We start from the raw sequence: 12,974 nt of genomic DNA, 5'->3' as shown, positions 1-12,974 counted from the left end.
GGTCTCTCTTTATGTAGTGATGTGTGTTTTGTCCTATATTTATATATATATATTTTTAAAGTTTAATCCCAGCCTTCGTTCCCGCAGGAGGCCTTTTGGTAGTCCGTCATTGTAAATACGGATTTGTTCTTAACTGGCTTGTCTAGTTAAAGGTTAAATAAATACAAAATAAGCACATCAATGATCGAGAGCGTGATGAAGACGTCATCAATCTACGCCGGAAGAAACACAGTTGAGCGTCAAATCACATGTCTCAACCGCTGAAGTCCTGACTGAATGTTTATATTTCAATGATATGTGGGCTGATAGGTAAAATTATATTTTCATAAAGATTATGCAATGATTGTCGATACGTTTGCTGTCTTGTACGACGAGCAGAACTGACTTCCATTAAACCGAATGTTTAGTATGACTAAAGTGTCTCTACACTGTAAATCTATTGCATGGCTATTTGTGAGACACACACCTACGGGTCGCCTACAAAGCTTCGCATGCAGTGAACATCTTTTTCAGTTTCTGCGGACAATGTCTACGAACACAACAGACAACCAACATCGGGGATCAAAGAAACCCAGAGCACCCAAAGAAACATTGCGACATGTGAAGTCTAGAGAACAGAGGAAACGTGGAGTGGATGTGCATGGACCAGCCACTGTCTTCGCGCAGGTCGTTGGGGCAGGGAGCCGAGATAATGGCGCATCACTTTATGTCTTCTCTGAGTTCAATAGGTAACTTAACCAGAGAACATGAGTGTCTGACAATTTGTTGTAACATTGCCAAATATATTTGTATAGTGGGTGTCAGAAAGGCACTTGGCTGCAGCATATTTGTTTACCCTTTTTCCTCTGTGGAAGGTACCTATTCAACTGTGGTGAGGGAACACAGAGGCTGATGCAAGAGCACAAGTAAGTTGAATTGCCTCCTGTCAATTTTCAACTAAAATCTATAATTCAGTCTCTGCTCAATAAATCTCAATGTTCCTCTTGTCAGGTTAAAAGCTGCTCGCTTGGACAATATTTTCCTCACTAGAATGAGCTGGGAGAATGTTGGTGGTCTATCAGGTAAGTTGCTTGTTATTCTAGCCACTTGACATCAAGTCAGTTATCTGTCAACCTGGAAACAACTGTGCATACATAATAGACAGATCAAAGCTTGTTGCATGATTAGCCTATGTCTCTGTGTACTGTCATGTGAAAAAGTAAGTACACCCCATGGAAAGTGGTCATTTAGTTGTTTTTACATATTTGCGCACATACATTTGAGCTAAATTCCAACCACATTCATTTGTAAAGGTAACCCAGTTTAACAAATCACAAAACAAATGTGTTTGGCTGCAATGCCAGATGCCATGTTTGGCTAAAACGAAACACTGCCTTTGAACAGAAGAACCTCATACCAACCGTAAAGCATGGAGGTGGTGGCATTATAGTTTGGGGCTGCTTTGCTACCTCAGGGCCTGGCCAGTTTGCCATTATTGAGTCAACCATGAATTCAATATTATACCAGAGAATTATTGAGGAGAATGTGAGGCCATCTGTCAAAAAGCTGAAACTAAACTGAACATGGATCTTGTAACAGGACAATGGTGCAAAACTACAACAGAATGGCTAAAAAATAAGAATTGAGGGTATGGAATGGCCCGAGTCAAAACCCAGATCTCAAATGTGTCAAAAAACAGTGGGGGGACTTGAAGCGGGCTGTACATGCAAAACAAGCCCTCATACATGACACAATTGAAGCAGTAGTGTAAAGAAGAGTATGCAAAAATTCCTCCCAGTGGATGTAAGAGACATAGACAGTTGCAAGAAACGGCTACATTAAGTTATTTCAGCCAAAGGGGGCAACATCAGCTATTGAAGCTAGGAGTGTAATTATGTTTCCTGCACTATGGAATTGCATTTTGGTTGATTTTTGATTAATAAATGATTGCAAAGTATAATCTTTCTGTGTCATTTGTTAAATTAGGTTACCTTTATCTGTCAATAGTGTTGAAGTGAAGATTACATAGCCATCTGTCCAAATATGTACCAAAAAAGACCACTTTCCAGGTGTACTTACTTTTTCACGTGACTGTAGATAGACATAGGTCAAAGGTTATTGCATGCTTAGCCTATGTCTCCGCGTATGTCCTTGGGTGTGATAAACTGTGTACTCTCTGGTTTAGGGATGATATTGACACTGAAAGACACTGGTGTCCCTGAGGTTGTTCTCTCTGGACCACCACAACTGGTGAGTGGACATTGTAGCAGTACAAAAGATTGTCTGTAATGAGTCAACTGTTTTTGTGGTATCCTGAGTCTAATATGTCATTTCCTCCTCTTGATCTAGGAGAAATATGTGAATGCCATCAGAGTATTTTCTGGACCACTGGAAGAAATCAAGCTAGCTGTTCGACCTTACACCGAGAAACAATACACAGATGACACGATGACAGTTAGTCAAATACCAATATTTGGTGAGTACTAGAAATCACCTTTGTATTTTTTTTTTTTGAATTGAGTAATTTACTGTTACTCATACTCTTTATCTTAAAGCATATTAAGTTTATGACGGGTCAAATAGTGAATATTTGTGTTCTCATACTGAAGAGTTGGTAGTTGACACTCTCTTAACCCCAATTATACCAGCCCAGCTCAGAGAGGATGGGCCAAAGTGCTCCCCTAACTCAGGGAGGAGCAGCCCCTCCAGTAGTCTCCAGAGGAGGGAGCTGTGGAGGCCAGAAGACTCTGAGGACACCAGCACAGACAGCAGGAAGGAGAGAGCAACCAGCCCAGGTAAGACTAGGAGCTTGTAGGCTCGGAAGCCCAGGCTGCGCATGCTCTGATCATTAGAAACCCTGGGGATGTTCTCAGGAAGATGATAAAAAGAGGTGAAGTATGGTGGAGTCTACATGGGCACCAGTGTCGCTAATCAAACCAATCAACTATTTTGCTAGGATGGAGCTACAAACAGTTTTTGTTTCTGAAAATGTTTCTGACTTGCAAAAAGCTAGACTGCTAAAACGTTGTACAACACAGTAGGAAAAGAGATATGGACGAACAAAACAAGTAAAAACTAAAAAGAAACACAAGGAAATGCCTCTCCTGAAGTAAAATACCATTTATATTCCGAGCCAATCAAATGCAAGTGTTAACCCAGGCAGCGCTCCCATTCAAACGCAAAATTCAATGCTAAATTTATCCGGACTTCCAATAGTTAAGTCAACGGGAAGAGATTGGGAAGGATGACCCACGAGACTAAAGGAGCATACAGCGCTATCAGGGACATCAGTGCCCTAGTTCAAGGATGTTGAGCTCCAAAGGGCACCAATTCTCACATTGCATTTTCATTTCAGGTGGAAAAGCAAAAGCAACAAGGGATCCTTCTTTAGTTGTGGCATTCATTTGTAAGGTAAGAAACACAATCTCATTGTCTCAGTGACATACTGAATTATTGCGTTGTGATGCAATTTATGTCAAATTTTCTCTTTGAATTGCAGCTTCATCCTAAGAAGGGGAACTTCTTGGTTGCTCAAGCAAAAAACCTTGGGTTACCAGTGTAAGTTGATTGTTCAATACAAATTCAGCTTTGCCTGCTCAACAAACTTGAGCCGATTAATGACTTTTTTGATGCACTTTCTCCACAGAGGCACTGCAGCTATTGGTCCTCTCATTGCAGCTCTGAAGGATGGGAAAAGTGTTACCTACGAAGGAAGAGAGGTGCTTCAATTATATTTGGTTGATTTTTGGGGCTCTGGAATTTTGGATTAGCTATTGTAAATGTTAGATACATTTGGTGTTGTCTGATGTGATCCTGATGGTTGTCCTACAGATCCATCCTGAGGAGGTGTGCACTCCCACTGATCCAGGACCAGCCTTCATTGTTGTGGAGTGTCCCTCTGAGGAGTTTGTTCAACCAATCTGCATCGATCAGCAGCTAAGCAGGTAATGGCCTGAGCGAAGTTGGCCAAATGTGTTAAAGGCTGCTTCTGCATCCTGCGTCATTACTCCTTAGGCCTTCTTTAGGAGATTGTAGTTAAGTTCTGAGTTATTTGTCTCATCTGCAGATACCAACGTGGAGGAACAGAGGACCCTGCTGCCTTAGTAGTCCACATGAGCCCCGAGTCTGTGCTGAAAACAGATGAATACATGCAATGGATGGAAAGGTACAAAATCAGCCATATGTAATACTCAGTTTCAGACTGTTCACATATTCCATGTTCTGCACTTCACTTGTCTCTCTGTTTTCTGTTGATCTTTCTACATGTTGAATGTTTTTGCGTGTTTTTGCATTTTAGGTTTCCATCTACCACGGAGCACCTGATCCTGAATGAACAAGTTTGCACTGTTCACAACGTCAGGAGCCACAAGATTCAAACTCAGCTCAATCTGATTCATCCAGAGATATTTCCAGAGCTCCAGCACTATAAAACAAAGGTAAGTTGGGAAGTGCTAAAACTTTCATTATTCACCATTGTAAGCTGCTGTTACACAGAGATAAGCGTGTTCATTTGGAAACCTTTTGTATCTTGCGTTGTAATTGTGCTAATCTGTTTCTACTCTTGTTTTTGTTTCTACTCTTGTTGTTGATCTTCTCAAGGAGACCCAGGCTGCCCTGCATGTCCCCAATGTCAGAGCAGAGTGTCTTCTGAAGTTCCAGCTCAGACCCAAGATTGAATGGCAAAGGTGAGTAATGTCCTTCAGGCCACAATTGACCAGACATTAGTCTCCACTTACGAAGGGCTGCTTTGTCAAAGAAAACCTTTTCAGATGAAACACTACTTTCAAGTGTGACTTACTATTTCTTCTATGATCTTATAGATGCCAACACTGTCAAAGTCAAATGAGAGCGTCGCTGCCCCTCTCAGCACTATGTGATGAGTGGTGTGTGTGCTCTACTGTTTCTTATTCATCAGAGACGCCATCCCCTCTTGTGACACTGAAGAGTTTGTGAAAGAGGCTGCGGAGGCCCCTAACTTCCTCCAAGAAGTGGAGGAGTGCAAGCGGTTCCGTGCGACTGATGCTGCAGTGCTGTCTGGTGAGCCCTGCTCTGATACAGGTCAGGCTAGAAGCCCAAGGGGAGATGTTACATTGCTCAGTCTAAAGCTCCATCAATTTCTCTTTCCTCCTCTTGAATGGAGTTGCAAACATTTCACTCTGGGCATTTAAGAAAGTAACAGAGTTTAGTTTCCTGTAGTCCTTTTGTCTGATAGAATATCATAGTTTTACGTCTGAAATTTCAATGGCATAGAAAAATTGTGTTTCTTGCAGGGCGGGCAGAAAAATACCCAGAGGTGGTCTTTTTAGGAACTGGATCGGCTCTTCCTATGAAGATCAGGAATGTTAGTGGTAACTTGGTCAACATCAGGTAATGGCCCTCAGTTAGACTTGAGTTACTATAACAAAAAAATCCTTAAAGATGTGTGTGAGGTAGCCAGTATAAATGTCTGTCTCTCTGTGTTTATGCTCTGTCCCATCTCCTTCAGTGCCACTCAGTCAGTGCTGCTGGACTGTGGAGAAGGCACCTTTGGCCAGCTGTGCCGACACTATGGAGACAGTGTGGATGAGACACTGGCAAAGATCTCAACCGTCTTCATCTCTCACATGCATGCGGACCATCACACAGTAAAAATTATTCTTCCTATAAATATTTGTTTATTACAGAGTTATAGCATATATTCTGGCATAAAGTAATTTCTAATCAGTTTTTAAAGAATATTACTTTATTTTCCAGGGATTGTTGAGTTTGCTGTTTCAAAGAGAGAGAGCCTTGGTCAGTAAAGAATTGATCTTTTTCAGATTTTAAGATGAGTCCTGTTTAATTCATGCAAAATGGAACACTTTAATGAATGTATGTCCTTATCTCTTCACCGTTCAGGCAACTCTTGGGAAAGCCTTCAGCCCCATCTATCTGATAGCCCCTGTCCAGATGATGACCTGGCTCAACCAGTACCATGACCACTGCGAGGAGATCCTCAGCCATGTCAAGTATGTCAGGAAAAACACGCCTAACTCTGTTCAATTCATGCTTTCAAACCGGACGATATGATGTCCATTGTCTCTAATATTAAATGTATTCTTGACTATGTTTCAGCATTGTCCCTAGCAAAGTCATGTGTGAGGGGGCTGAGGTGTCCAAGTTCAAAACCAAGGCATTCATCCAAGCGCTGCTGAAGAAATCTGATTTAGCAAAGGTATGTGGAAACTTGAACAGGCTGCTTCGTGGTTCAATAAGACTCATAACACTCTTGTTAGGTTCAACGACTGTTTATTGAGGCTATCATCAAAGCTTAAATACATATATTCTGTTTTTCTCATAGTTCCAGACTTGTCCGGTGCGTCACTGTAAGAATGCCTTTGCCTGCAGCATCACTCACCAGTCTGGCTGGCAGCTAGTCTTCTCTGGGGACACAATGCCCTGCGATGCCCTCGCACATATGGGTCAGTACCAACAGTTCTCGACCCCAATTGTGATGTTTGTACAGCTCCCAGAATTTGTGTGATGTGAAAAGATTTACACACTCTCTATGAACCACACTTGTGACGTCCGGATCAAATGGTAAATACTCACCAATGCCATTTGATTTTCTGTTACGTGCGTTCCACAGAGCCATACTCACAAGATACACTCTGGGTCCAAAATGTAACTTCTACACAGTTGCTGGTGGTATGATATACATATACACTGTTAATGGACTAGACATCTACAGTAGCCAGTCTGATCTGAACCTGTCATCCATGCTCTATGCTGTCTGGCATCATTTACCAGATATTGCTTAATGCTATCGATCGGCTCCAATGTTCGCTATGAATCACAAGGTCTCCCACATAGTTCCTGTGGGATCCCACTTCATTGTCTCTTTTTAAATTGTTCAACTGGATGTGATCCAGCTGAAGACTCCCAGAGAGAGCCTGACTATATCCCATGCCTGTTCATTATAGAGGCCTGGGTGTGCCAGACAAGCAGGGCTGGCTGATGGTTTATTACACAGAGCTGTGTGATTGATTTCCTCTGGGAAAGGAAGAGAAGCTTGAAGTGCTGTGCCATGCAGCAGTCTTGTGATTCATGTTTGTCATTGTGTTTTCAAAGGAAAGAATGCAACTTTACTTATTCATGAAGCCACATTGGAAGATGGATTGGAGGACGAGGCTGTGGAGAAGAGACATAGGTTAGTAGATGGATCTAGTATGGTGCTTCTCTTCAGAGGTGTCCTCCGTTATTCTATTAGAAAACTATCTTTCTTGGGCTGGATTCAATCAATATTGCGGAAGATCCGTGTTAAACATTTCCGATTGAGTCGACACATGCAGTGTTTACCGTGAATGCAGTCTCCTCAAACGAGGAGACATTGCCTTTACATTTCAATCGAGCCATAATGCATATCTTCCGTGATACTGATTGAATTCAGCCCAAAGTGTGAAAATATGACATGCATTGAAGGAGGTAAACAGAAATGGACGAGTGCCATTTTTCAGCTGACAAAGAAACTCAAGGAGCTTTGAGAAGCCAGTCATTTTTAGAGGGCATTGTAACTGGCTGCATTCTTCTGAGATTCACATTGATTTCTGGAACTCTGTATTGGAGGTAATGAAGGCACTTCTGCCTTCTCGCTGGAATTTCAGTGACTTTGGTTAAAGAGCATTGAAAACAACTTGAAAGTCATTGAGTTGAACTGAACAAATTCTGTATAGCTTACCATGGGGTTAAGTCTGGTAATTACTGTTAGAATTATAGCAGAGTAGCATCATGCTTCTCTGCTTGCCTCCCAAAATGACAGTACCACCTCCCAGGCCATCGGTATTGGCATGAAGATGAATGCTGAGTTCATCATGCTGAACCACTTCAGCCAGCGCTATGCCAAGATCCCTCTCTTCAGTGAGGACTTCAACGACAGAGTGGGAATATCTTTTGACCACATGAGGGTAAGTGAGTGGTGAATGGTGTACTTCAGGCCACTTGTTATGCATAGCCACATTGAAATGTTTATGCGGGTTCTGCACATCTAAAATGTACTTTTCCACTGGATATGTGTAGTCTCAGAATGAATTAGGACCCTGATTCACTACGTTATGAGCAGACAATGCCCCTAGTCCAGGTAGAATACTCTCGGACAACTTCAGTTTAAATCTAGAGGTACCATTTGAAGGTAACATTCAGAATGTGTTAGACTCCCATCAGAGATACATCTCCAGCTGCCTCAGAGGAGGCTGGGTATGTTGAAAGACCTCCTCTGAGTGATCTCTCTTCCCTGTCTCTCCTCAGATTCGTTTTGGAGACTTTAGAATCCTCCCCAGACTCATCCCGCCCCTCAAAGCCCTGTTTGCCGAGGAGATCGGAGAGATGGAGGAGAGGAGAGGGAGGAGGGAGCTTAAACAGATGAAAGGAGTCATTGCTGAAAGCAACGAAGAGCAGAGGACACCCAATGAAGGCGAGACGGGCAAAGGTGCCAAACGAGAGCCAGAGGAACCAACACAGGACGTGGGAAGTAAGAGACTCAAAACAAACTAAGACCCTGACCATAGCTTTGGGTTACACCAGAGATTAGTGGAAATCAAATGACTGTTATTTTATTGAGTTTGCTTTATTTAAATGTATTTTTATGAGAAACTTGCATGAGTGATGCTCTGTAAAGTAAGAGATTTTCATTTGGCTGGACTGGCTGCCTTCATCGCTTGTGAATAAAGAATTTCTGCTTTTCCTGTCATTACCATTGCTGTGTATATAAAACATGTAATTAACATAGTCTTTGATTTTGCGTTTAAAAAGTAAAGCAATGTCAATCATGCGCCCTGGTATTGGCCTGTTGTTTTCTAGCAACAACTCATACAATGTTTATGTCCTATTAAACTACTCCCTTAAAAGTTGCATCCGAACAAATGAATTAAGTGAAGTTGTCACACATTGATGAGTAGTATTACATTGGACTGATAGTCATACAGCACCATGGTCACTCGTTGCTTAACAGTTATTGGCGAAGGTTGAGGTTGCATTTCATCATAGATGATGGTCTGGGTGTGCTGTGTGATGGTATGAATATGATATAAAGCTTCACGAACCAGATGAACTGTTTTTTTCCTTTTTGTAAATCATTTATATGAAATACAAAACGTGCTATTGTTCTAGCCCAGAAAAATTAAACAGTGATCTCTGTCAAAAACAGTCCTGATCTTTCAGTGAGACAATACCCCCTAAAGCACTGTGCCAGCAGCATGCTCTCTCTGTGTGACAACTCTGTTTTGATGTCATATTTATTGCAGTAATCAGAATACAGTTAGGACACATTATATACCAATGAATGGGGCTACTGCAACTTTACTGACAGGTGGCGTTTGCAGCTGACAGTTAACTCTAAATGGATCCCTATCAGAGGAGGCTGGTGGAAGGAGCTATAGGAGGACTGGGTCATTGTAATGGCTGGAATGGAATGGTGTCAAACACATCAAATATATGGAAACATCATGTTTGGAAACCACATGAAAATACGTTTGACTCCATTCAAAAATTCCATTCCAGGCATTACAATGAGCCTGTCCTCTAGTTCCTCCCACCTGTTGCCTCTGATCCCTATACAGTTTAAACAAAGAATGATGGATAACTGAGTGCCTGTATCGCAGCTCTTTGTCTATACCAGAGAGCACAGTGGCCTATACTCTAGTGTGATGCAGTACTGTCCCTCCACATGGTGGCTGTATCGAGCTGTCATTGTTTTATTATTCTATAGATGGGCCAGCAATGACCTTCTGGAAGCTGTCTGAGAGAGGAAGGGCCACAGCCTCACCACCTTCCATTTCAAAGACCGTTTACTGGCCAGTCTCTCAAATGACATGAAGTGTTGACTGTAATCCACTCTAGATGACATCATTTGCCTACACTAAATGCATCAACTAAATCAAGTCAAATTGTATTAGTCACATGCGCCGAATACAACAGGTGTACAACACTACCTTACAGTGAAATGCGTACTTACGAGCCACTAACCGACAGTGCAGTTTCAAAAAATAAGAATAAGATGTAAAAGTAACAAGTAATTAAAGAGCAACAGTAAAAAACAAAAGAAACATATACAGGGGGGTGGTGGTACCTAGCCAATGTGCACGGCACTGGTTAGTTGAGGTATCAAATTTTATTTGTCACATACACATGGTTAGCAGATGTTAATGCGAGTTTAGCGAAATGCTTGTGCTTCTAGTTCCGACAATGCAGTGATAACCAACAAGTAATCTAACTAACAATTCCAAAACTACTGTCTTATACACAGTGTAAGGCAGGGGTGTCAAACTCAAATACCCAGTGGGCCAAAATGTAAAACCTGAACAAAGTCACGGGCCAACATTGAACAAATTAACCTTTTAATATGGACCCAAACAAGTTTTGCTTTAACATTGAATATGGAACAAGCATCGCTTATTACCATACAATATATAATTTAATAGTGGAGACATGCAAAATCGAATTTCAAATGAAAAAACACATCAATGGCATTCATTTATTAAATAAATAAAATTTAAATAAAAATTGTATGCCTCTTTTCTATTTGCAGCCTTCTGATTTAAATACCAAAATCAACTTTTTCCACTGGCTAATAATTTTACAAATAAAATGATAATAAATCAATCAACCATTCAAGCCCATGCCTTGTAGCAAGAAAAAGTGCATAAAGAAAACGTTAATTATTGCACACTGGTCTAATCTGATGTGCCCAAGCCAGATACCTGGCATCTCTTCTTGCATGCTAGTTCATCAATGTCTGGGCTCAAGCTCTGAGCTGAAGAAATCCTCAGTATCGAGCGAAGATGTTCATCAGTCAGACGTCTCCTATGAGTTGTTTTGGTCATATTCATTGAGGAGAAAAGTTGCTCGCATAGATAAGTGCTGCCGAACATGGAGAGCATCTGAGCAGCTTGGGTGCAGAGCTGAGGCATTGTGTCAGGGATGAACCGTGGAAACTGTGCGGCGCCCACAGCATCATACTTTGACTTCAGCGTGTCGTTGCACTGGAGTTCAATCAGCTCCATTTGGATGTTGGTTGGTGCATTTTCCACATCAACTGCGAAGGGATTACTAAGCAGTTCAAACTTGCATTTCTGGACATCGAAGTCATCAAATCGCCGGCTAAACTCAGAGGTGAGAACACTGAGTTTTTCAGCAAACTGTGCGCATGGGAACACGGCGGTAGAGATCTGCGCTTTTATGGATTGGCAGCAGGGAAAATGGCAAGGGTTTCCTTGCAGCATCTGATTCTCCCACAGGCACAGTTTAGTTTTGAAGGCCCTCACTGCAGCGTACATGTCTGTGATGATGCGCCCCCGCCCCTGAAGCTGCAGGTTCAGCGCATCGAGATGGCTCGAGATGTCACAGAGAAAGGCCAGCTCACACAGGAACTTTTGCTCCCGGAGCTCTGCTGTATCCTTCCCTTTGGTTTCCAGGAATTGACATATTTCCTCACGCAGCTCGAAACATCTGTTCAGTACTTTTCCTCTGCTTAGCCATCTCACCTCTGTGTGATACGGCACGTCTGCGTATTCGAACCACACTCCTCCAGAAAAGATTTAAACTGGCGGTGATTTAGACCTTTGGCTCTTATAAAGTTAACTACCTGTGTTACTGTGGTCATAACATGTTCCATCTTTAGGGCTTTGGCACACAGTGCTTCCTGATGTATGATGCAGTGGTAAACAGTTAGCTCACCTGCACAGTTCTCTTCCGCATCTTCTCCCGCACCATGCCCACCAGTCCACTCTTTTACCGCACATCGCTGGCGCACCATCTGTCGTTAATCCAACGAGTTTATCCCACGGCAGCTTTATTTCAGTTACACATTTGGAAACCTCCTCAAAGATTTCCTTTCCTGCGGTTGTGCCATGCATTGATTTGAATCCTAATAGCTCCTCTGTAACACACAGATTTGAGTCCACTCCACGGATGAAGACTGACAGCTGAGCAGTATCAGATGCGTCGCAGCTCTCATCCACAGCGAGGGACAATGCAACAAAATATTTTCCCTTTTCCATCAGCTGGTCATACAGATTGGTGGCAAGATCACATGTGCGATCAGCTACTGTGTTCCTGCTCAGGCTCACGTTTGAAAATGCTTGTTTTTCTCTGGGCATACGAGGTCACAAACCTTCATCATGCACTTTTTCATGAACTCTCCCTCATTAAAGGGCCGGGCTGATTTTGCGATCTCTGCTGCCACTATATAACTAGCCTTTACAGCAGCCTCGCTTTGTGATGTGGCTTTTTTAAACATATTCTGTTGTGAAACCAAACTTCTTTTCATCTCCTCTACTTTCTGGCTCCTTTGAGTCATGTCCAGGTCCTTGTATTTGTCATTGTGTTTCGTTTCATGGTGTCGTCTAATGTTGTACTCCTTACTTACAGCCAAGTTGACTCCACAAACAAGACAAACAGGTTTGTCTTTTACATATGTAAACAGATATTCTGCCTCCCACTTGTCCAGAAAGCTCCTGTTTTCTGCCTTTCTTTTCGCCATTTTTGGGAAGGGTTAGCTCGCTGACAGTTGTAGCGTCTATGTTGCTATGACTACTGTCACAGAGGAGAGAGCATTTCTGGGTCCTGTCCTGATTGGCGCGCGAAAACAGCAGAGCATTATGGGATTCGTAGTATTAGTGGTGAATGCGCTGTATAATACCGGCGGGCCAGCTCTAGTAGTAATTTGGTATTGTCTTGCGGGCCAAATATAATTACCCCGCGGGCCAGAGTTTGACACCTATGGTGTAAGGGGATAAAGAATATGTACATAAGGATATATGAATTGGTGATGGTACAGAGCATACAGTAGATGGTATCGAGTACAGTATATACATATGAGATGAGTATGTAGACAAAGTAAACAAAGTGGCATAGTTAAAGTGGCTAGTGATACATGTATTACATAAGGATGCAGTCGATGATGTAGAGTACAGTATATACGTATGCATATGAGATGAATAATGTAGGGTAAGTAACATTATATAAGGTAGCATTGTTTAAAG

General features: G+C 42.2%; 1 protein-coding gene across 2 annotated transcripts; it reads left to right on the top strand.

Annotated features, from left to right (window-relative positions):
* Positions 1-200: 200 nt before the first annotated feature.
* Positions 201-8,764, top strand: elac2 (elaC ribonuclease Z 2). Of its 2 annotated transcripts, XM_052491362.1 has the most exons (24): positions 201-309; positions 514-728; positions 855-905; positions 991-1,061; positions 2,165-2,229; positions 2,329-2,455; positions 2,628-2,774; positions 3,335-3,390; positions 3,479-3,537; positions 3,626-3,698; positions 3,811-3,923; positions 4,046-4,144; positions 4,277-4,415; positions 4,579-4,664; positions 4,895-5,016; positions 5,250-5,346; positions 5,465-5,603; positions 5,713-5,751; positions 5,857-5,966; positions 6,073-6,172; positions 6,299-6,419; positions 7,069-7,147; positions 7,757-7,901; positions 8,242-8,764. In XM_052491362.1, the coding sequence occupies exons 2-24, from the start codon at positions 526-528 to the stop codon at positions 8,485-8,487; spliced, it is 2,487 nt and encodes an 828-aa protein (XP_052347322.1). In that variant the 5' UTR covers positions 201-309; positions 514-525; the 3' UTR covers positions 8,488-8,764. The 2 variants fall into 2 exon arrangements, with proteins under 2 accessions (XP_052347322.1, XP_052347321.1); XM_052491361.1 differs by having other exon boundaries at positions 212-728.
* The last annotated feature ends 4,210 nt before the right edge of the window (positions 8,765-12,974 follow it).

Source organism: Oncorhynchus keta, chromosome 32 (assembly GCF_023373465.1).
Source record: "Oncorhynchus keta strain PuntledgeMale-10-30-2019 chromosome 32, Oket_V2, whole genome shotgun sequence".
In the NCBI taxonomy this organism is placed as follows: domain Eukaryota; kingdom Metazoa; phylum Chordata; class Actinopteri; order Salmoniformes; family Salmonidae; genus Oncorhynchus; species Oncorhynchus keta.
This window is presented reverse-complemented; position numbering and strand designations above follow the sequence as displayed.